The following is a 21,525-nucleotide window of genomic DNA, read 5'->3' on the forward strand; positions in this document are numbered from 1 at the left end:
TTTCTCAGACTAGGACTTTTTGAGGACCGCATAGGTCTTATTATTTGTTATTTTCAGCATATGTAGATGTGTCTTCTACATGCATGAATAGAAGGGAAAGAATATGGAAACATTTCGAATTTAGAAAACTTGACTTTGTTACCTGCTGAAACAAAGAGAAAGGGTTAAGGTTCATAAAGGTTCGCGGTAGCACGGACCAACGTACCTGTACCTGCAAACCATGAACTCTATCTTACCCCAGTTCTAGGCAGTCATTGATTACACTTTCCCCGTCTCAGCAAAGCACGGACCAGTGTTTTAGCGCTTTTATTTGTGTGAAGGGCACACGACCCGAGCGATAGATGTACCTACAGGTTCTCATGGATCAATGTATTATAGTATTTAAAAAAAACTCCATTGTTCCCCGTTTCGTAACTCCGAATTCATATAATTATTTGATATTAAGATGTGGGTAATATCTAAGTAGATAAATATACGAATACAGGTATAATGATCATGTGCCACCAGGTTTAATATCCGATAAATACCCGTAGTTTTAGGTACATGTACATGAATCTGATTTGGTACATAGAGATTAATCAGATGGAGAATGCCTAGGGTACATGTCAACGAGTAGGTAAATACCCACTTGTGTATGTAAGCGTCATAATATTTAGTGTTAAATGAACCTATATTCTCGTTCCGATTTGTGAGATGCTTTTTCCTTAAGAAACCGCCGACTTGGGGTACTTATGATGTCGTGACGCATATCTTAGTCTTGCGACATCGACATCATAGTGGCCATTTTAGTTCTTCTAGGCCTAAATGTAAAATTGTCCCTAAATCCTGCGCAGGTACCAACCCAGTCGTTCTTACCTAAGATAGATACATTCAACGTTCCAGGTTGCTCTAGATACATGTGGGCAGCTGCGTACCAAACTTATAAGGTTAGGTAGAGGTACATTGTTAGGTCGAGGGCCTACCCACCCTAAGTAGCCCTGGAGGTGACCTAAAATCTAAATTAGTTGATAACCTACCTGTTCATCAGCTGCCATCGGACTGCTCGCCATTCCTCCCACTCTCCCACTCTCCCCCAAAGAAAACCAGAGTCCAGAGTCGGATTTTTTTTCTATCAATCGAACCCCGCCTTGGCCCTTCGCTACCCTGCCTACCCATTTCTCTACCTAACTTACTACTACATACCTAAACCTGCCTACTATTGTCGTACTTCTCCAGCACCAAGCACCAAGCACCAAGCCAGCACCGGGTTTGATTCACAATTCTTTTTGCGCGACGTCTTGTGCCTTAGTTTTTTTTTTCTTCCCTCCCACACTACATTCCTACATACATCATCCCCCCAAGACATTTACCTGCGGCTACTACCGTATTCGTCTACATACCCATTTTCTGTCCAAGGCGATTGAAAAATTTGACGATCAGTAAACCATCCCACGATACTTGCCCCTCCTTCGTATACGTCCATCCAACCACTCTGAACTTACGCGCTGCGACATAATAAACTACTTTCGCCATGGGTCAAACCCTTTCAGAGCCTGTCGTCGACAAGGTATGTTACCATTTTCTTATTCTCTCTCTTCAATTGCGCCCTCGCCATTTGTTCCCCGCGATCCTGCCTACCCACCCGTGACTCCGCGTCGGATCTACTGGCTTCGGTCGACGATATCGCAACGCCCCATCCCCGACATTCCCATACGATATGATACGTCGTTGAACTTATGATCGAACCATGGCTGACTAAGAAAATTACGCTAGGCTTCCGACAAAGGCGAAGATGACCGACTGCTGTACGGAGTGTCTGCTATGCAAGGATGGCGTATCAGCATGGAGGATGCTCACTGTACCATCCTAGACCTCTTGACACCTCAAAGCGACGACGAGAAGAAGGTCCACCCTTCGCGATTATCCTTCTTTGGTGTTTTTGATGGGCACGGAGGAGATAAGGTTGCTCAGTTCGCAGGAAAGAATATTTACGACATTCTTAAGAAGCAAGACACATTCAAGGCTGGCAAATACGAGCAGTCTCTTAAGGACACTTTCCTTGCGACTGATCGAGCAATATTGAGTGGTATGGGATTTCCCACGTAATGTTTTGTGCTATACCGAAACTAACATTTATTTAGACCCTCAGTATGAGGAGGAAGTATCCGGCTGTACTGCATGCTGCGGTCTAATCAGTGGCGACAAGATATATATCGTTCGTAACCCCACTCCCCCATACATTGTAACCCCATAACTAACATTGTATTAATAGGCGAATGCTGGTGACTCGAGAAGTGTTTTAGGAGTTAAGGGAAGAGCGAAGCCTCTTTCTTTTGACCACAAGCCGCAGAACGAAGGTTCGTAGATCAATTCCGTCTAACATTTCGTGGCTCAAAATACTGATACAATTCATTTTTGCAGGGGAGAAGGCACGAATCACTGCTGCCGGTGGCTTTGTCGACTTTGGCCGTGTCAACGGTAACCTTGCCTTATCTCGAGCTATTGGCGATTTCGAGTTCAAGAAAAGCGCAGAGTTGGCGCCTGAGCAACAGATTGTGACCGCATTCCCGGACGTGGTTGCGCACGACATCAGCGATGATGACGAGTTCTTAGTTATTGCATGTGATGGTATGTTTTTCCTTGATTCTTTTATTGGAGTTCTAAACACCTGGGCGGAATAAATATTAACTAGTTTCTTAGGTATCTGGGACTGCCAATCTTCGCAAGCCGTCGTTGAATTCGTCCGAAGGGGGATTGCAGCGAAGCAGGATTTGGACAAGATCTGCGAGAACATGATGGACAACTGCCTCGCGTCTAATTCTGAGACTGGTGGAGTCGGATGTGACAACATGACGATGATTGTCGTGGGCTTCTTAAGAGGCAGAAGTAAGGAGGAATGGTACGAAGAGGTTGCCAGCCGCGTGGCTAAAGGCGATGGACCTTGTGCCCCTCCTGAATATGGTATGCCTTCTTAGAGCCCGGGGACTTCTTTTTACATAATTCATAAAAACTGACCTTAAGACTCAGCTGAATTCCGAGGACCTGGTGTTCATCACAACTTCGACGATAGTGACAGTGGATATGATGTTGACATGGAGCACAAGTCCAAAGCTTTTGGAATCGGTGGGTACAAGGGCCGTATCATCTTTCTTGGCGACGGTACTGAAGTTCTTACCGACTCTGACGACACCGAAATGTTTGACAACTCCGAGGAAGACAAAGACCTAGCTAGTCAAGTGTCCAAGAACTCTTCCGAAGACGGAGCTGAGCTAAGCCGACTGCCGCCGCGAGCTCCCTCACCTCCCCCGCGTACACCGAAGAAGCAAGAGGACAAGCCTCAAGCTAAGACAGAAGAGCCGGCCACAAAGGAAACAACCGCAGAAGCTGTCAAGGAGGAGCCTAAGGAGGCAAAGCCGGAAGCAGCAGCTGCCACCACATCTAAGGATTGATTAACACAATAACTCTGTTATGCAGGATAATGTCACCAGAACTATATCGTTGGACGTGTCGACGAATGTATACCCACTAGTTGTTAAGGATTCACCTCGCACACTCTCGGAATGACCAGGAACGATTACGAAAAGTAACGAAAGGGGGTTTTTGTTTACTTGGCACAAGGGGGATAACCATATGGAAAGGGGATAAGGGTGTGTGATTGCAGGAAATGGATGGATGTTCTCCCCCTAAGAGGGAGATGGACAAAGGGAAACTTGAGATACGCTATATGACCAAAGGAGGACAGCCACCACATCTTTGCAGAGCAACTCACGCACAACCACCACCAAAGCTTAGGATATTTCCCCGAAAGGATTATACCAGAGCTCTGCGGAAATCTCAACGGCTGGAGGATATTCCATATGCTAGGAATTCGCGATGACACACTTCGCACATGCATCGATTCTATACCTTTGTTCTTTTTCTTAGGATTGCAGAAGTAGCATGTTGACGAAAATGCATTAATGCTAACCAAAAGCTTGGTGATCGTTTTGCTGCGTGCATATGGCGTTCGTTTCGCATTTTGATTAGTTGTCTCCTTTTCTTCTGCTCTGTTTTGCTTTTTATTTGCTTAAGGTAGCACGATGTATCTCACAGACGTTAGGTGTTGGGTTAGGAGGTACCTAAGTAAGGCAGAAGAGGAGGTACTTTGCGTTACCGTGTAATATTAGCCCAAACTCGGAATTGATTAAATCGGATTGAGAAAAGCCGATATCCCGCTTAGCACCGGAGCCCCACTATGAATACCCCCAACTGATTGACAGTTCTTCAGATAAGATCCGAATCTAAAATTTGTTGTATACATACAAAAAAGTTACTTCCCTGCATCATCATCCCGCCGAGGAGGCTTGATCCAATATTGCGGATAATGCTGCACACATAGCCAATGTCCCCGGGAATCAATTCACTATGGAGAGCTCGAAGTTGCATAACCCGCGCCCAAGGGCTCTCCCTGGCTTTCAGGGAGCAGCACAACCCACCTTACCTCTACCAACATAACCCGCAACGATGGCTTTCGACTCCTCCTCCCAAAGAGACGGGAAAGGTTGCAGAGACGGATGCGGATGAAGCTTGGTCAGAATGGGAAGATGTAAGCAACAAAATCTCGAAGGGGAAGTCCCGGTCGTCTCTCACTCGAGACGTGAACAAACGAATCATCAAGACGAGGTCCAATTTCCAACCCAGAGACCGCGCGCTCGTGAGGCCGATAGTCCAATATCCCAGCAAGAATGAGTCATATCGTAGTATGCGAAAGCACAAGAAAAGCGCGGCGATACAACATCTACACGATACCCTACGAGAACTCGATTCGAGGGATGCGCATGATTGGTTCCCGACTTTCCAATTCATGATGCAGCACACAGAGGTTGGGGAGACATTATACTTCCAGATTGTCATAGGGAAGAGCTTAGCAGCAGAAGCTCGCGGGGTATTGTCGGAGCCAGACACACATATTTCCCAAATATTCCGGAGGAACGAATGCGTCGTCCAGATCGAAGAAGACGGTTCCCAAGGTGGCGAACTGGTTCTCAGCTTGTCGGGCTCCGAAGACTCGGTTCGGAAATCACTTCGAGACATGGTTTGGATAGTGGGAAAACTCACTGCTGTTAGGGTCTCCGATCCAGCGTGGGAAAAATTACTCTGGGAGGCCTGGAAGGGTGCAACACCCAAAAAACCCGAAATTCGGCTTCTGGGCGATGGGAAAGTTACGGTCGATGATAAGACGATGACTATCGGAACGTGGTCGGCCAACTTCTCGAAGTACAAGGATTACGTCTTGACCAAGCGAGCTGATGAGATTGAACACCCAACAGAATGGACTAAAATTTCCTTTGAGAAATATGTTGCTGCGTTGGTCCATGGTCGAATTCCAAACCATCTAGCTCGATCACTATACCCGTCTTACCCTAATCACCAGGAAACAGTCGTATCCCTTCTTAATGAGCTATTCACCTCGGAACATACGAAGTCGGCCATCTCACTATCTGCCTTAAAAATGGCCATTAATTATATAGAGTCTAGAGGTGCCGGTTTTCGCGAAGTATCTCGGTTGATTTTTGATCACTTAGCAACGCAGAACTTTCCCATGGACGCTGAGATATTTAATATCTTTCTTGTCAGTTCGTCAAAGGCCGGAAATCTCGACGCATTCAGAAAAATACTGGGATCAATGGTCCGAAAAGGCTTCCCCCCACAAGGTCGTGCTTGGGCTGCATTTATGGAGCTGGTAAAAAATCCAGCAGCCAAACAATATATTATAGAAAGGCTAAGACGTAAAGGGTTCGCCAGTAATCCGTCGCTACGTCACCCAATCGGCAAGCAGATGGCGATCATAGACCTGGAAAAATTATGCTCCACCGCGGTAGACATCAAAACGTTCATATACAGGCATACCAAGAAGTACGGGGATGGATGGATGGATACTATCACCTTTAATAGGATGTTGGACACACTCGGCGCACATGGGCAGGTAGATGCTTGCAATGCCCTGCTAAACCTTGCCTTTTCGGAAGGAATTGCTACACCTAACGCGGTCTCACTAAATACAATTCTAACTCATGTGAGAGACATTGCTCAGTGGCTGGAAATATTACAATCCATGTTATCCCGTTGGCCTAAGTTGGTGCCAGACTCTGCCACTTATCGGATTTTATTCAGAGTGGCTTGGGTCCTGCGTTCCCCCAACATGCTCCGAGTGATTTGGAGATATGCAGTTTTTACGCGCCAGACAAGCTCGCATTTGCGCAATGATGTAACAAAACTCCTGCGGGGATATAATCCAAACGCACGGAGTGTTTTTCTAAAAGACTGGGAAGATATAATATTTGGTCGAGACGAATTAGCACAGATCCGAGCAGCCTACCCGAATGGGCCGCAAGCCAAGCACTTTATAACCAAGTATCTAGAAGCTAGGGACTCGGTGTTAAGTGTCGATCTCGCAACTAAGCTTGCAGAAGCTGTCGTTACGGATAGGATGATACACCAGCTTTTAAGAGAAGGGAAAACTATAGATAGCTCTATGAGAGAGTCACTTACCGTGGCGATACCGTTGGTGCCAAAGAGTGGTCGTACGAGTCGATGTACGCCCTCTCAGCGTTCTGAGCAAGATTCTAATGAGCAAGATAGGGCGACAGCCGGGCTTTGAACATGGTCATGAGGGATGGGATGTATATTATGATATATGATAACTATGCTGAATATATGGACAAAAATAGAAGAACGAGCCAACTCGATTTTAGATGTTAAGTCGTTTACTTAGGTACGTCGAAGCTTGGTTTGGAAGACAATTCTCCAATTTATAAAGTAACTTGCACCTTGTAGGTATAAGTTTATCGGATAGTACCTGTGTATCACCCGGAGCTTCTACGATAGCTTGGCTCCGTAGGTGCATGAAGTACCTACCCTAAGCTACCGATGTACCTAAGGTTATAAGTGGGCATACGGAGAATAGCGACATTGAATGCCTTTGATAGCCGTTTCCCGAACTAAATCTTGCGTAATGTAAAAGTACCTTCTACATACAGCTAAAAAACCACTTTTTAGCTGCCTTTTTTTTATTGCCAGCGGCAGCAAAATTGCAATATCTAACCTTCCATTCGCCCCTCCAAAGATCACACAGATCACCAATGCCCCGCACTGTTCTCACGCGACTCTCCAGTCAGCTACAGCTTCCGAATCTACTACATCTTACAACCCCGCCATCGTCATATTCTTTTATAACGCGAGCTACTACTACATCTTCTTCTACTTCTATTCATCTCAACCCCTCCTCTTATTCTTCACGAACTAAATTACAACATTCTTTTACACCAACAAAAACAACCCGAAGAACCTATCTAACCCCCGCCATCAAAGCCCACCAATCCCGCACCATGGCGCCCCAACTCGACGGCTACTTCGCGCAGGTTGACAGCCTATCCTCGCACTTCATCGAGCGTCTCGGGAAAGCCGTTGCTATCCCCTCGGTATCGAGCGATGCATCGCGCCGCCCTGACGTCGTCCGCATGGCGCATTTCCTATCCGATGAGTTGAAAGCTTTGGGTGCGGATGTTGAGCTCAGACCGCTGGGTAAACAGCCTGATAAGCCGGAATTGGATCTTCCGCCTGTGATTCTCGCGCGCTATGGAAGTGATAAGAATAAGAGGACTATTCTTGTGTATGGACATTATGATGTTCAACCGGCTGAGAAGAGCGATGGCTGGGCTACTGAGCCGTTTACACTGAATGTGGGCGAGGATGGACGCATGTTTGGTCGTGGGAGTACGGATGATAAGGGTCCGGTTCTGGGATGGTTGAATGCTATTGAGGCACACCAGAAGGCCGGCGTTGATTTCCCCGTGAATTTGTTGATGTGCTTTGAGGGTATGGAGGAGTATGGTTCGGAGGGTTTGGATGAACTTATTGAGAAGGAGGGGAAGGGTTACTTCGCGGATGCGGATGCTGTGTGCATCAGCGATAACTACTGGCTCGGTACTGAGAAGCCGTGTCTGACGTACGGTCTTCGTGGATGCAATTACTACAGCGTTGAGATCTCGGGTCCTGGAGCGGACTTGCACAGTGGTGTCTTCGGTGGTACGGCACAGGAGCCTATGACGGATCTCGTGCGCGTGCTGGCTAGTTTGGTTGATACTCATGGTAAGATCTTGATCCCGGGTATCCAGGACCAAGTAGCACCCGTCACAAAGGAAGAGGAGACGCTGTACGATGACATCGCGTTTACCATGGAGACCCTACACGACTCCCTCGGCTCCAAGACTACCATCTTCGAGGACAAGAAGTCGACCCTCATGGCCCGCTGGCGATACCCCTCTCTCTCCGTCCACGGTGTCGAAGGCGCCTTCTCCGCCCCCGGAGCCAAGACCGTCATCCCCGCTAAGGTCATCGGCAAGTTCTCCATCCGTACAGTGCCTAACATGGAGATCGATCAGACCAATGAGCTTGTGTACAAGTACGTCAAGGATGTCTTTGCCAAGCTGGGAAGCAAGAATACCTTGAAGGTATACGCCCAGCACACGGGTAAGTGGTGGGTCGCCAGTCCCAACCACTGGAACTTCCGCGCTGCGGGTAAGGCGGTTGAGAGGGTTTGGAACACTAACCCTGATTTTACTCGGGAGGGTGGAAGGTAAGTTTCATTTGTCTCCTCCTTTTCTTCCCATCCACGTTTCTCTCCGAATTAATATGCTAATGTTCTTGTATAGTATCCCCGTCACCCTCACATTCGAACAAGCGACAGGCAAGAACGTGCTACTACTACCGATGGGTAGCTCGACGGACGGTGCTCATTCGATTAACGAGAAGCTGGATAAACGAAACTACATCGAGGGTATTAAGCTGCTGGGCGCGTACTTGCACTACGTCGCTGAGGAGCCCAAGCAGTAAATGCTTAGTTGGCATATGCTCTTACACTGGAAGGCATGGGACAAGTATGTAATGCCATATTAAATAGCCGAATGATACCATAATGTGAATGTGAAATCGAATATAAACTGCCCCGGTAGATCGTAGAGAATTTGACGCCTCATACCGTCATATCATAGATTGATTTGTTTCGGTCGACAGTTTTGAACGGCCTTCCGCTACACAAATATCGTGAATAAGAACGCGAATGTCGGTAGTTATCTTGATTTTTATTTCATTTCTAATATTATCAGATACAACGTAACCTTCCATCGACCGACCGAACAACACCACCTATTTCAATGGTATCCCAAAAGACTCCCTTGCTTGGAATTGCTCCAAAACCCGCTCTCTTATTTCGTTAAGCCATAAACACAATCCCAATATTCCAAACACGTAGAAGCTATCACGGAAGTGTATCCCCTTCCCTAACACCTTTCGGTCCACTATTATCCAAACCCTCCCACGTACGATCCCAACCCTCACCACAATCCACCGCACCCCTCGACTCACCACTTTCCGCCATCCCCTTGATATCGCTCCAGTACTCCAACTTCCGGACTTCCTCATCGGCGTGTTTAATAGCCGCCGCCAGATTCTCGGCTTTCCGTTGATTTGTTTCTGGGGTTTTCCCCTTTTGCTCTTTAGTTTGAGCTTGGGAATGGGAATGGGTTTGGTCGTCGTGTAATTGTATAAGACGAGCTAAGAGGAGTTGGCGTGTGGCTTGGAACACGAATAGTGACATTATCTCATGCATGTAATCTTGCAATTGCTGTAAATCGTCCGTGCAATGCTGTATATAATTTTCCATAGCCTCGAGTTTCTCACGGTCGATGCGTGAGTGTCGTAATACCATCATTAGATCCTCAATTGTTGTTAAATCCTCTTTTCCTTCACCATCTTCTAGTCTCGACCTCTTACCGGTTTCCTGAGATACGCGACTGACGGCTTGACTCAAACTCACACGCTCCGATTCCGTGCGTGTCGGGGTAACGGCGAAGTACGTCGGGTTCAGCATATGCGGGTCATTCGCCTGGTATCCGAACCCTTTCTTGACGCGCTTCCGGATCCAAGCGCGTCGTCGCACGAAGGAACTGTACCACTTAGGTCCATGCCAGGAAAACTTCTTCGAGAACATGAATGAGTACTCCCATCCCTCACCGTCGAGCGATATTTCGTCGTCGTGGTTTACGCGCCAGGCGGGCCATGCCCATTCCCAGCTTGGGTCTGGGACTTGCGCTGTGTTGATGTCGGTTGGACTTGGTTTGTGCGCGAAGTTCGTCCATGCGGGTGGGTCTAGGTTACCGAGGGCGGCGGAGGAGAAGAGGGGCAGACCGCAGAGAAAGCCTCCCCGTTGGTTCTCGTAGAGGATGTCGATTGAGGTTTCGGGTTCTTTGGAGAGACGGGAGCGCCGTTTGGTGTGGATTTTTACGCCGTTTTCTTTTGTGGCGGATTTTTTTTGTGTTATTGATCCGGTATCTTTTGTAGAAGTGTTGGATGTGTCTTGCTCGCCTGAGGGACCTGCCTCGGCTGCATTATCGGGTTTCGACGTGCCATCTTCCGCTTCTGGTGGTTGGGTAGATGAGGGTCGGCTTTCGGATGGTATAAGAGGTTGGTTCGAAACAGAATGGTCGATGTTGTTGCCTATTTCAGAGGTAGGAGACCGAGGCTCCTCAGTGGGTTCGGTGTGGTCGACAAGACTTATTTCATGATCGATTTCACTATCTCTTAGCGAAGGGACGCGACGCGAACTGCGCAGGTGCGCTTTGGTCTTGGGCATCGTTCGATTTGGTCGAACTCAGCATAATGAAAAGCTATTATATAGCTAATACTGGCGTAAGACCTATGTGGATGCTAGTCATCAGTTGTTGAGTCGGGTTTAGTTCTAGCTACGAAACATATACAATGTAGATGAACTGCTTGCTTGTGTTTGGTTGGAATCTATAGCACAGCTTGCTGCTGGCTAGCAATATGGACAGTGAAGGAGGGGAAGAAGACGGGAACCCTCAAGAATTAGGTAAACCTGTGCGGACCAAGATGCAGGCTGAGAAACTAAAAACGTATGGGTCAGGGCCAGGAACTAATATCAATGACGAAGGAGGCTAAAAACCGGTTGGCAAGCTCGTAGGAAGCCCCCAGGTAAAACAAGCTAACTGATCTGCAAAGAAATAGAAAAGGCTCTAAACCAGCTGAGCCTCAAACTAGTATTGAAGTTATCTCTCTAACTCTATGTGGAGTTTGTGTCTGAGCACGTGTATAGATGTCCATGATTTTAGTATAAGTTGTTGTTAAGAATTCACGATGTCTTATCGGTTTGAAATATGTTGATGATGTAAGAGAAAGAAAGGTACCTAAAATACTATGTAATAATAGAGTTATAATAACTGCAAGGTCATCACGGTTGCGACTGGAGAAGCTCCGGATGTGGGGTCTGGAATCACAAAGTGGAGTAAGGTCAGTGTACTCGAGAGGTACTTCGCCAATGTACTGTTTCTAGTATATAAAGCGAGTCGTTCTCTTGTACCTCATACCGTTACATCTTCCTCCCCACCTGGCGATTTAACATGAGCTACGTCATGAATCTTGTGACAATAGCGAATCGTTCGTCAGGTAGAATCGGCATGCACCTGAAGCTAAAGTCGTATGTTTGAATTTTTTGTAAGGATAACTTATTTATTGTACGTAGTTACTTAAGTAGTGGTGTTGTAATAAATTGTCGCTCATCCTGTTCTGGATTTGTTCCTGAGCCAATAACTTCAACCTCAACTCACAACCTCAACCCTTCATATACCCGAACAAGTCTCTTCGGTACCTAGACAATTCCCTAGCTGTCCCGTAACGCTTAATTCTCTCCACGCCACAATGTCCAGATCCAGACTACCCCTCGCTCTTGGCCTGACGGCCGCCGGCGGTATCGGTTACTACCTATACAGCGCAGGTGGTGATACCAAAGTAGCTCAGAAGCAAGCTGAAGGTATGCTGTTTCTTTATATACTGATCCCGTTACAACTTGTCTTCGTTTTGGCTGACGACTCGTAATAGCCGACGCACACAGAGTCTCCGCGCAGTTGAAGTCAGACCTACCGGGTCGAGGAGAGGAGGCGAAGAAGAATGCGGAGAAGTATGGCGCCCAAGCAGGCGCAAAGGTTGACAGTACTGTAAGTACACCTCAATCTAGCAACACCGCACGCTATTGCAATGGAGACTGATAATTATCAAATATATATAGCTGGGCAAGACACAAGCCGAACTGCAAAAGGCCGCCGCCGAAGCTGAAGCCTATGCGAAGGACACCAAGAATGCCGCTTTGAAGAAAGTAGACGAGTTCGACAAGAAAGTGGAGACCGAAGCATCTAAAGCCAAGAGTGGTATCTCGAGCTGGTTTGGTGGCGGTGGAAAGTAAATGAAGCACATTATTCCTGGGTATGGGTTGGGAGTCAGTAATTTTCGAGTATTGAACTCGAATGGATGAAGGAAGTTTTTTTCCTGTACGATTGATGTCTATACGTATCATAATAATCATCCTCACCTGCAGACTTTTCGTGGATATCGTCGTTTGCCGCCCCAATCACCAAAACGCCGTGATAATATGCTTGAATGTGAGCCCTAACCTCCTAAAAACGCCTGGCAGCCGTAATGCCATAAATCGGTTCCAGTAGCCCAATATTCTACGAGAAATGAATTCCTTCCGCATTGAAGGCTGCGAGAAGACGCAAAAAGTCGTTTTCGTCACACTTCCCGCTTCGGTGATCGGCAAGTTCCGTCACATCCTCGAGGACTTTGCGAACCTTTTCCTTGACGAGTAGAGCGACTCTCGTCTTCTTCCGCTTGCTCTTCGTCTTTGGTACCTCGTTCCCAGCAGCTTTAAGCTCCTTGAAAAACGATGGCGTATCATCGGCTGCATCATCAACGTCCATGATACCACCCCACTCTGCTTCATCCCCAGCACTAGGGGGGACGTTCTCATCGACTTCCATGTCATCATTATCATCCTCGCCGTCTTCTGCGATGGTATCGTCGACGGGGATGTTATTCGTCGCGCACCAGAGTCGGTAGTTCCGCTCTAACATGGAGAGGACTTCTTTATTACCGAGCCAGGACGCTCGAAGGGTCTTGTTTCGTCGGTTGAAGCATACGCGGAGCATTCCATCCCATTCTTCGAAGCTGATATTGGGCCGTTCGGCGCCGAGTTTCGGCTCGATGCGGACGACGCTGGAGTCGACTTGAGGAGGCGGGCGGAAGTTGTTTCGGCCGACTTTTAGAACGTGTGTTATGCCTAGTAGCAGTTAGAATCTGGATTGGTTCATAGGGGGTCGGATCTTTCGACTTACGTGCCCAGAATTGTGCGTTTACGGAGAGTCGGCAATAGAGAGGGTCATTTGGACGGGCTGTGAGACGGAGAGCGAATTCGCGTTGGAACATGAGTACGCATGTTCTTGGAGGATTCGGTAGGGAGAGGAGCTTGAATACTAAAGGCGACGAGATTTGGTAAGGTGTGTTTGAGATACAAACGTCGAAGCTATTTGCGCATTAGCGATTGGTTTATCGTACTCGTTTAAGTAGGTGGAATTACCCAGGGAGCGTTGTCTTGATCACATCTCCGAGTAAGACCTCTAATCTCTTCTGCTCTGGTTTCCCTTGTACACGTTTCGTTGTTTCGGCCGCCATTCGAGGGTCCATTTCCACAGCCTGTTCATAATGCTAATGAGCCCAATGATCCTTCATGAGAACTTCACTCGCTGGAAAAACCTACAATAACTTTCTTGGCCTGCTCGAGGATCTTGACTGTCAAGTTACCCGTTCCGGGACCGACTTCAAGTACGGTATCTGTCGGTTTGAGGTTTGCTTTCGCTACTATCGATTCTGCGATACCCGGATTCTTTAAAATATGTTGACCGAAGTCTTTGCTGAACTTGAAGACATTGTTGGCCGCCGCTTGTTTGGCTGGTCGCTCGTACGGACCAGAGGCTGCACCTCCGCGCTTGGAGGTCTTTGCCTTTCCCATTTTCACTCCTGGTTGGACTTGACTGCTCAGCGATGTATTGTCGGTCTTGTAATGGTATGCGCCGGGTGTGGTGAATTATGGAGGGGCAAAACGGCGATGCGATTGTAGATAGGAACTTTTTTATTTTAATTTTTGGTGCCGTGGCTGAATGTGGTTAGCTCGAGAAATTTATCGATTATTTCTTATCCACACTGTTGAATCAACATATCTGATTGGATGATCTTATTATAAGGCTCCCGATTAGAGATTTAGCTGCGCTTAGCTTATTTTTTCTTATCGTTATCTGGATCCCTGCTGTTAGCGCCTAGCTCGTCGCCTGCTCTTTGCGCCTTTCTATTTCTGAGAGCTTTCAACTTAAACTTAGACCTTTGAATTTCACAATTTCATTGACATGCAGACATCTTTGTCGCATACTTAATCATCGCGTCGCATCGCATCCTATTCTCGACTGTGGCCTACCTTCTTACTCCGACCAATTTTCAATCTAACTAGACATCATGACGGGGCGACGCGACTTTCTAAGTCAGCCTGCGCCCGAAAACTACGTTGCCGGTCTAGGACGTGGTGCGACCGGATTCACAACACGCTCGGATTTGGGTCCAGCCAGAGAAGGACCGTCCGAAGACCAGATCAAAGAAGCCCTCGCGAAACGAGCAGCACAACTAGGATTCAGCGAGGCAGCAGCAACAGGAGGCAAAAAGGAAGAAGAGGATGACAATGACGAACGATACCAAGATCCAGACAATGAAGTCGGTCTATTTGCCGGCGGAGTCTATGACAAAGACGACGATGAAGCCGACCGAATATACCGGGAGATAGATGAGAAGATGGATAAGCGACGGAGAGCTAGAAGGTTAGTACTCTTCTAATTTGTCCCTCCCTTTTCTCCCCAGCTAGTTCACAGTTCATCCCAAAGTTAGTTTGAACAGATTGCCGACGATTGTTTTCTACGAATAGGGAAGCCCGAGAAAAAGCAGAACAAGAGGAATATGAGCGCAAGAACCCGAAGATACAACAACAATTCGCCGATTTGAAACGAACGCTAGAAAGTGTTACCGAAGAAGAATGGGCGGCGCTGCCCGAGGTCGGTGATCTTACCGGAAAGAATAGACGAAGCAAACAAGCGAGGCAACAACGCTTCTATGCTGTTCCAGATAGCGTATTAGCTGCTGCCGGAAGTTCTGGCGAGCTTGGAAGCACCGTGGTTGATGATGGTGGAACAGCGACTAATAGCAGTTCGAGTACTCAGGATGGAACCATGACAAATTTTGCCAAGATCGGACAGGCCAGAGACAAAGTTTTACAAGTTAGGCTCGATCAAGCTTCACAAACCGGAACGACTGCATCTGGAAGTGCGACGAGCGTTGATCCCAAAGGCTATCTAACGAGTCTGGCCAAATCTCAATTACCCGAGAGTGCGGCCCAAGTAGGTGACATCAACAGGGTTAGGGAATTACTTGAATCTGTCATCAAAACCAACCCGAATAATGGCCCTGGTTGGATAGCAGCAGCTCGTCTTGAGGAACTTGCTGGCAAGATTGTAGCGGCCAGGAACGTTATAGCACGTGGTTGTGATCATTGTCCTAAAAACGAGGATGTGTGGTTGGAAAGCATTCGACTGAACGAGCGCCGTAACGCTAGAATTATTGCCGCAGAAGCCATCAAGAAAAACAATCGTTCTGTGCGATTATGGGTTGAGGCGATGAAGTTGGAAGATGATACAAGATCTAAGAAAAGGGTAATACGGCAAGCTCTAGATCATACACCTGAATCTGAGGCCTTGTGGAAAGAAGCAGTCAACCTAGAGGAAGATCCGGATGATGCGAGATTACTCCTAGCGAAAGCTACAGAACTTATACCCTTATCGGTGGATCTATGGCTGGCTTTGGCCAGACTCGAAACGCCGGAAAATGCGCAGAAGGTGCTGAACAAGGCCCGAAAGCATTGTCCAACATCTCACGAAATTTGGATAGCAGCCGCGCGATTACAAGAACAACTTGGCCAGGGAGAAAAGGTCAATGTTATGAAACGTGCTGCGCAAGTTCTCGTCAAAGAATCTGCGATGCCCAAGCGGGAGGAATGGATTACGGAGGCGGAGAAGTGCGAACAAGAAGGTGCCATAATTACTTGCGGGGCAATTATCCGAGAGACTCTGGGTTACGGCCTCGACGAGGATGACGATCGCAAGGATACCTGGTTAGATGATGCACGCGGAAGTATTAATCGGGGTATGTACGAGACTGCCCGAGCTATCTATGCATATGCACTACGAGTACTCCCTACGAGCAAAACGATATGGCTAGCAGCTGCGGATCTCGAAAGGAATCATGGATCAAGGGAAGACCTGTGGCAAGTTCTTGAGAAGGCTGTTAATGCAGTACCTCGTAGCGAGGTTCTGTGGATGATGCTTGCTAAGGAAAAATGGCAAGCCGGAGAAATCGACAATGCGCGCCGAGTGTTGGCGAGAGCTTTCCAACAGAACCCAAACAACGAAGATATCTGGTTGGCAGCCGTCAAACTTGAAGCGGAGAACGGGCATATCGAACAGGCTAGAGGCCTTCTAAAGACGGCCCGTCAAGAAGCTCCAACCGACCGTGTCTGGATGAAGAGCGCTGCCTTCGAGCGGCAATTAGACGATCTCGATGCAGCACTTGATCTCGTCCAACAGGCCCTCAACCTCTTCCCTGCCTCCGCTAAACTTTGGATGATGAAGGGCCAGATCTATGAAGATCTAGACAAGCCTTTACAAGCACGTGAAGCTTACAGCACAGGAGTCAAGGCAGTACCAAAATCAGTTCCCCTTTGGTTGCTGTACTCTCGTCTAGAAGAGAAGCTCGGCCAGCTTCCTAAAGCCCGTTCCGTACTCGACCGAGCGCGGCTCGCGGTGCCTAAGTCGGCGGAGCTTTGGTGCGAGTCAGTTCGCGTGGAGCGTCGTGCACAAAACACAAAACAATCTGAATCACTGATGGAACGAGCGCTACGCGATGTACCGAAGGCGGAACAAGGTATCCTCTGGAGCGAAAAGATCTGGCACCTAACAGCACGCCCACAACGAAAACCTCGCGCTCTTGAGGCCATCAAGGAAGTCGACAACGACCCGACATTACTAGTAGCCGTAGCGCGTATCTTCTGGGGTGAGCGTAGATTAGAGAAAGCTCAGAGTTGGTTCGAGAAGGCGCTAGTGCGCGACTCGGATCTCGGTGATAGTTGGGCGTGGTACTATAAGTTTTTACTGGAGCACGGCACCGATGAGAAAAGGGAAGAAGTCGTGAGTAAGTGTGTGAGTGTCGAGCCTAGGCATGGCGAGGTTTGGCAGAGGATTGCGAAGGATCCGAAGAATGCTAAGAAAGGCGTTGAGGAGGTTTTGAAGATGGTTACTGCGGAGCTACAATAAAGAGATCGGGACCGGGGGGAAACTGCGTTATTAGGAGATATTGCAATTAAACATTGATATCTTGGATGAACAGTTACTGTTGTTGATTTGCTCCAGTCTTCTAGTTTCTTTGTTTCTAGGGGCCGCAATGCCATTAGAAGCGTAGTATCATAACCGAAAGGTCATCTATCTCGACCCGCTCATACCCATTCATGCAATAGAAAAGACGATGAACTAAATGTAGATTGAGCTCCTTCGCAAATGACTTGAACAATAGAACTTTTAGGTATCTAGACATAGCGCGCTCGACATCTAAATGATATACATTCCCAATTATATATACATTCGTCAAGTATTCATAGACTCATATAAATCCACCACAGCTCACCCAAAGAACAACTCGATGGGGAGGTGGTGATATAACTGATAATCGAACTCTTGGCTCCATTCGAGCACGAAAAATTTCGTTAATGCCACTACAGCTTGGACATCAAGTTCTTCCTCTTCTTCACTGTTCTTCCGCTCCCTCCGCCAGAAATTCACCTCATCCAACTTCGCCACATCCCAATCTCCTACATACGCCTCCACGATATCACTAACGACACGCACCGAATCACCCGAATTTCCACGTCCAGCTAACACCGCCGATGCAGCCATATGCCCCATATTATTCCGGACAAACTCGGGATCCCAACCGCGTAGACGGAAAACATCAGGTCTTTCCTCCACCGTGCGACGGAGTAATTCTGCCAAGTTATCACGGTGCATATCCATAACACCCTTTCCGTATGCAAGTAACACATCGCGCATCCCGCGGTGCAAACTCCAAGATAGCGATGTCCAGGGCAAGCAATCCAAAGCCTGCTTCAGGACTTCTTCCTCGTGGGGCGGGATTCTCAAGCGTACGGTGGGTTTGCCGTCTTCCTTACTAGGTAAATCTAAGAATCGAGTGGACGGGGAGGGGGTGGGGGTGGTAGATTCAGGCCGCGCGACTAGGTAATCGACTTCGAAAGCTCGCCCGCCCATCATGTTATACAAATGCCGTCCGCTATGCGCGCCTTGGAACCCCTTGACTGCGTGCTCGAGTACGTAGTCGCCTGCGGGTCGTCGACCGCCGAAAGCGACGGCGAAGGAGGAGGTTGGTGATGAGACGACCCCGGAGACCATTTGCCCGCAGCGGTCAACGCGTTGGCGAAAGCTGCGCGGGAGGACTTCGGTGGAGCCGATGGAGTCGTGGGAGGCGAATTTTATGATGGCTTCTTGGCCGATGGGCCATGTTATGTCTGAACAATAAATCAGTCAAATCTCCCAAGGAGTAGGACTAAGAGACGTGTACTCACACCACTGCCCACAATACGACGCGTAACCAGCCCTAAAACCCGTCGCATCGCTGTACTGAAACACGGGACGCCCATTCGTCACAACCAGCATGGTGATAAGCGTCGTCCGGGATATCGTAATACAAGCGTGGGATTGATGTCTCGTAAGCGCCGTCCGTTCAAGATGCGCCCAATTAGCACTACGCGGCGCACCATTCCCGTTTACACTTCCCGTGGGCGCCACCGAAGCCACCGAAGTAACCACATTCCCTCCCTTCTCCACAGCCCCAACATCCGCACCCAACGGACCTAAAACCGGGGGCTCATGATTAAACATAGCCAACACAGTAGACCACCCCGCCTTCCCGGGGGGCGCCACGGGTATACGCGTGATATACAAATCATTAAACCCACAAAATCCCTCCGCCATCTTCGCCGCGATAACGGGTCCCAAAGGAGGCGGTTTCGCGATCTTCCACCAGGGAAATCGCGCTTGTCGTTGGAACCATATCCCCAGGTACTCTACGGTGCGGTTGGCGTGGAAGGGATCGAGTTGTTCGTTTATCGCGCTGGCTTGCGATATTAGGCCGCCTAGACCGACGGCTGTTGCGGCGAAGGATAGCCATGCTGCGGCTAGGTTTGCGTTGTCCATTCTAAGGAAAGGGAGGGGCTGGGTGGCGTTAGTTGGGAGGGTAAGGTAGGGTATTCTATTTGGCTATGTGCATTGGTGGGTTGTACATGAGGCGTTCGCCAGATACTAAAAGAGACAGACGCAGATAAAAAAGCAAGTAATTAGATAAGGTAGGGTGTCACAAATCAAATTTCATAAAAAATACATATGCAACGAGACTGAGATCAACTGACCGATTTCAGCCTCTCGAATAAACTACAGATTAGTCCTAAGGGGACTTTGTATAGAGAGGAGGCTGTGTTATTAGACATGCTTCCTATCCCATAATCGACCTATCCCCGCTGAAATACGTATACGCATTCAGCTAGACAAGCTAGACCCGTCGACTAGATGCGCGCCGAGGTGACTATTCACGCCTGTGCGGTCTAGACTTGGCTGGGTTGAACGCGCCTTAGCGGGCGGCTAGGCCAACTTCATGCGAAGGATTCACGCCCTACTGGGCTGATTTTAGTAGCTATAGTGTATTCGAAACCAAGGAAGAGCGAATTAGAAGATCAACGCTGTTCTTGTTTCGTATAATACGCGATTCGTCTCATGGGGGGTATAGTAGTTTGCTTTTAGGTGTTAAGAAATCTGAATTACAGTACGATATCGTGAAACATACTATGACCCAGGAGGAACAGGGGTATAGACACAGAAACGGAATAGCGCCATGCATGTTCGGGATAGATCCGCCTATAAGGCTCAAGATCACTTCCGCTTAGCCCTGCAGTTGTGTAAAACGTGACAACTTTGAAAAATCCCATCGCCATGATACAGTGTAGCCTGGACCTAGGGGATTATAGGATAGTCGTAACAGGTATATTTACATATCTACCTAAATACTTGGCTATTGGTTTCCTTCTTTAAAGGTTAATAGGATGATATGCTTGATATTTTTTAGTCGTATATCTGAAGGCATTTGTTAAGAGATAAGACATTAGATAGTATCTAGGCAGCTAGGTAGATGTGTCTATTTCGAAAAGAATTCTATTAGCAAGAGGCATTTCCATAAGCGTACATGATTGAGTAAACTTGCTGCAAATATCACTTAGAAATGACATACCTTAAACGACGTCTATGACCTTAATAGTCTCGTGCTAAATCAAACACATCCAAGATAACACACATTGACTATGAACACATCATATATAAAGCACGAGTTGTCAGCCAGCATGCGCCAGCCATTGCATAAGATTATATTAATCTGTCACTCCTTTTAACGATTTTCGTAGTAATTTTTCTTATTCTTTCATAAGCCATAACAAGTACAAATGCGGCATTCCCCGATCTGTTGGTCTGGGTATCTGGTAGTGTTGTCGAGAGACTGAAACGAAGACGTAATAATAGCAGTAATGGTAGTTAGTAGTCGCCGTCCTTCCGTCTAATTTTCATCATCACAGAAACAAAAAATCAAAAAACAAGGCTCATCCTTTCCCCATAAAAACACCCTCACCCTTCCCTGTCCTGAACAGGAGAATATGGCGGGGAAGAAAACAGAAATAAACACCTCTCGACTGAAAATACCAATTTTGAAGGGGTATGCTTTTTGTATGTCCATCCTATGCAATGTGTATTTTGAATCAGCACCTTTAGTGCCGTGCCGCGATGCCCATCTTGTGTTGAAAACAAAAACCTTGAGAAACCATTCTTAAAACTTCTTGAAAAAATCAATATGCCAAATGATAGCCTAAGATGCAGATGAACAAGATCACGCGTTACGCGTCTTCTAGCCTCAGGCTTCTTAACCCTGGCGTATGTCACTGCTCGAAGGACAAATCCAACGCCTAAAGCTCCTGTATGCCATGCTGTCCCCGCTCGATATACAGAATCGTGTAAAAAGGCACAAATGAAAGTGGATGTAGGGCTGGAGAGGCCCGTGTCGTGGGTATTATTGTATTGCGGATTCCGTTTGATTGGGTCGCAAAGATGGGTTGTTGGCGGAATTCGGTTTAACGATCGTCTTGCCAGAGATTGCCACGTTTCTTATCCTCTGACTAAGAGGTAACGTGTACTTCAAAACTCCTTTGACGATCAGTGTAAATTCATCCGATATGATACGCTCCCATCGTTCGGAGCCACTATCAGTGCCGTTACCCGGCCGGCTTAGACGTAATGAGCCGGTAGATGTAGAAATGCCTGACTGGAAGAAAGATCCTTCGTAAGTGAGAGGACTGTCGAATACGACAACGTTTCCGAGACGCATGTTTGGTGCCTTGTCCTCTTCAGGTGGTGGATCGTCATCGCCCGGTAACTTGACGACCGGAGGGTCATCTATGGGGTCGTC

The 21,525-nt window shown here is 47.7% G+C and overlaps 8 protein-coding genes across 8 annotated transcripts; 5 read left to right on the forward strand and 3 right to left on the reverse strand.

Moving 5' to 3' along the window:
* Nucleotides 1–1,348: 1,348 nt before the first annotated feature.
* On the forward strand, nt 1,349–3,536 carry F4822DRAFT_204636 (PP2C-domain-containing protein). Its single transcript, XM_051453773.1, has 7 exons — nt 1,349–1,546; nt 1,753–2,065; nt 2,121–2,194; nt 2,252–2,336; nt 2,401–2,607; nt 2,680–2,940; nt 3,007–3,536. Exons 1-7 carry the CDS (start codon nt 1,511–1,513, stop codon nt 3,426–3,428), a joined length of 1,398 nt encoding a protein of 465 aa, XP_051315326.1. The 5' UTR covers nt 1,349–1,510; the 3' UTR covers nt 3,429–3,536.
* Nucleotides 3,537–4,108: 572 nt separating this feature from the next.
* On the forward strand, nt 4,109–6,664 carry F4822DRAFT_204638 (uncharacterized protein). The gene has a single exon (XM_051453774.1). The coding sequence runs from the start codon at nt 4,361–4,363 to the stop codon at nt 6,617–6,619; it is 2,259 nt and encodes a 752-aa protein (XP_051315327.1). The 5' UTR covers nt 4,109–4,360; the 3' UTR covers nt 6,620–6,664.
* Nucleotides 6,665–6,955: 291 nt separating this feature from the next.
* F4822DRAFT_398789 (cytosolic non-specific dipeptidase) lies at nt 6,956–8,954 on the forward strand. Its single transcript, XM_051457723.1, has 2 exons — nt 6,956–8,596; nt 8,673–8,954. Exons 1-2 carry the CDS (start codon nt 7,101–7,103, stop codon nt 8,851–8,853), a joined length of 1,677 nt encoding a protein of 558 aa, XP_051315328.1. The 5' UTR covers nt 6,956–7,100; the 3' UTR covers nt 8,854–8,954.
* A 130-nt stretch (nt 8,955–9,084) lies between these two features.
* On the reverse strand, nt 9,085–11,272 carry F4822DRAFT_398792 (uncharacterized protein). The gene is made up of 2 exons (XM_051457724.1): nt 10,982–11,272; nt 9,085–10,923 (listed from the first exon to the last, which is right to left on the reverse strand). Exon 2 carries the CDS (start codon nt 10,649–10,651, stop codon nt 9,278–9,280), a length of 1,374 nt encoding a protein of 457 aa, XP_051315329.1. The 5' UTR covers nt 10,652–10,923; nt 10,982–11,272; the 3' UTR covers nt 9,085–9,277.
* A 356-nt stretch (nt 11,273–11,628) lies between these two features.
* F4822DRAFT_204815 (uncharacterized protein) lies at nt 11,629–12,407 on the forward strand. The gene is made up of 3 exons (XM_051453776.1): nt 11,629–11,845; nt 11,914–12,029; nt 12,101–12,407. The coding sequence occupies exons 1-3, from the start codon at nt 11,734–11,736 to the stop codon at nt 12,272–12,274; spliced, it is 402 nt and encodes a 133-aa protein (XP_051315330.1). The 5' UTR covers nt 11,629–11,733; the 3' UTR covers nt 12,275–12,407.
* Nucleotides 12,408–12,539: 132 nt separating this feature from the next.
* On the reverse strand, nt 12,540–13,876 carry F4822DRAFT_427902 (rRNA adenine dimethylase; the record flags this gene model as incomplete). The annotated part of the gene is made up of 4 exons (XM_051460820.1): nt 12,540–13,147; nt 13,203–13,390; nt 13,445–13,560; nt 13,625–13,876. The coding sequence occupies 4 exons, from the start codon at nt 13,874–13,876 to the stop codon at nt 12,540–12,542; spliced, it is 1,164 nt and encodes a 387-aa protein (XP_051315331.1).
* Nucleotides 13,877–14,209: 333 nt separating this feature from the next.
* On the forward strand, nt 14,210–17,840 carry F4822DRAFT_204874 (pre-mRNA splicing factor). Its single transcript, XM_051453777.1, has 2 exons — nt 14,210–14,729; nt 14,834–17,840. Exons 1-2 carry the CDS (start codon nt 14,374–14,376, stop codon nt 17,268–17,270), a joined length of 2,793 nt encoding a protein of 930 aa, XP_051315332.1. The 5' UTR covers nt 14,210–14,373; the 3' UTR covers nt 17,271–17,840.
* On the reverse strand, nt 17,634–19,220 carry F4822DRAFT_427904 (uncharacterized protein; the record flags this gene model as incomplete). Its single annotated transcript, XM_051460821.1, has 2 exons — nt 17,634–18,532; nt 18,590–19,220. The coding sequence occupies 2 exons, from the start codon at nt 19,218–19,220 to the stop codon at nt 17,634–17,636; spliced, it is 1,530 nt and encodes a 509-aa protein (XP_051315333.1).
* Nucleotides 19,221–21,525: the final 2,305 nt, after the last annotated feature.

Source organism: Hypoxylon trugodes (assembly GCF_022578975.1).
Source record: "Hypoxylon trugodes strain CBS 135444 unplaced genomic scaffold F4822scaffold_4, whole genome shotgun sequence".
Taxonomy (NCBI): Eukaryota; Fungi; Ascomycota; class Sordariomycetes; order Xylariales; family Hypoxylaceae; genus Hypoxylon; species Hypoxylon trugodes.

Bases quoted from the DNA above. Each gene is read 5' to 3' on its own strand.
- F4822DRAFT_204636 (XM_051453773.1), top strand. From the start codon at position 1,511: ATGGGTCAAACCCTTTCAGAGCCTGTCGTCGACAAG. The intron at 2,066-2,120 runs GTATGGGATTTC...ACATTTATTTAG, and splicing joins TGATCGAGCAATATTGAGTG to ACCCTCAGTATGAGGAGGAA. The intron at 2,337-2,400 runs GTTCGTAGATCA...TCATTTTTGCAG, and splicing joins CCACAAGCCGCAGAACGAAG to GGGAGAAGGCACGAATCACT.
- F4822DRAFT_204638 (XM_051453774.1), top strand. From the start codon at position 4,361: ATGTCCCCGGGAATCAATTCACTATGGAGAGCTCGAAGTTGCATAACC.
- F4822DRAFT_398789 (XM_051457723.1), top strand. From the start codon at position 7,101: ATGCCCCGCACTGTTCTCACGCGACTCTCCAGTCAGCTACAGCTTCCG. The intron at 8,597-8,672 runs GTAAGTTTCATT...GTTCTTGTATAG, and splicing joins TTTACTCGGGAGGGTGGAAG to TATCCCCGTCACCCTCACAT.
- F4822DRAFT_398792 (XM_051457724.1), bottom strand. From the start codon at position 10,651: ATGCCCAAGACCAAAGCGCACCTGCGCAGTTCGCGTCGCGTCCCTTCG.
- F4822DRAFT_204815 (XM_051453776.1), top strand. From the start codon at position 11,734: ATGTCCAGATCCAGACTACCCCTCGCTCTTGGCCTGACGGCCGCCGGC. The intron at 11,846-11,913 runs GTATGCTGTTTC...GACTCGTAATAG, and splicing joins AGCTCAGAAGCAAGCTGAAG to CCGACGCACACAGAGTCTCC. The intron at 12,030-12,100 runs GTAAGTACACCT...AAATATATATAG, and splicing joins GCGCAAAGGTTGACAGTACT to CTGGGCAAGACACAAGCCGA.
- F4822DRAFT_204874 (XM_051453777.1), top strand. From the start codon at position 14,374: ATGACGGGGCGACGCGACTTTCTAAGTCAGCCTGCGCCCGAAAACTAC. The intron at 14,730-14,833 runs GTTAGTACTCTT...TTCTACGAATAG, and splicing joins AAGCGACGGAGAGCTAGAAG to GGAAGCCCGAGAAAAAGCAG.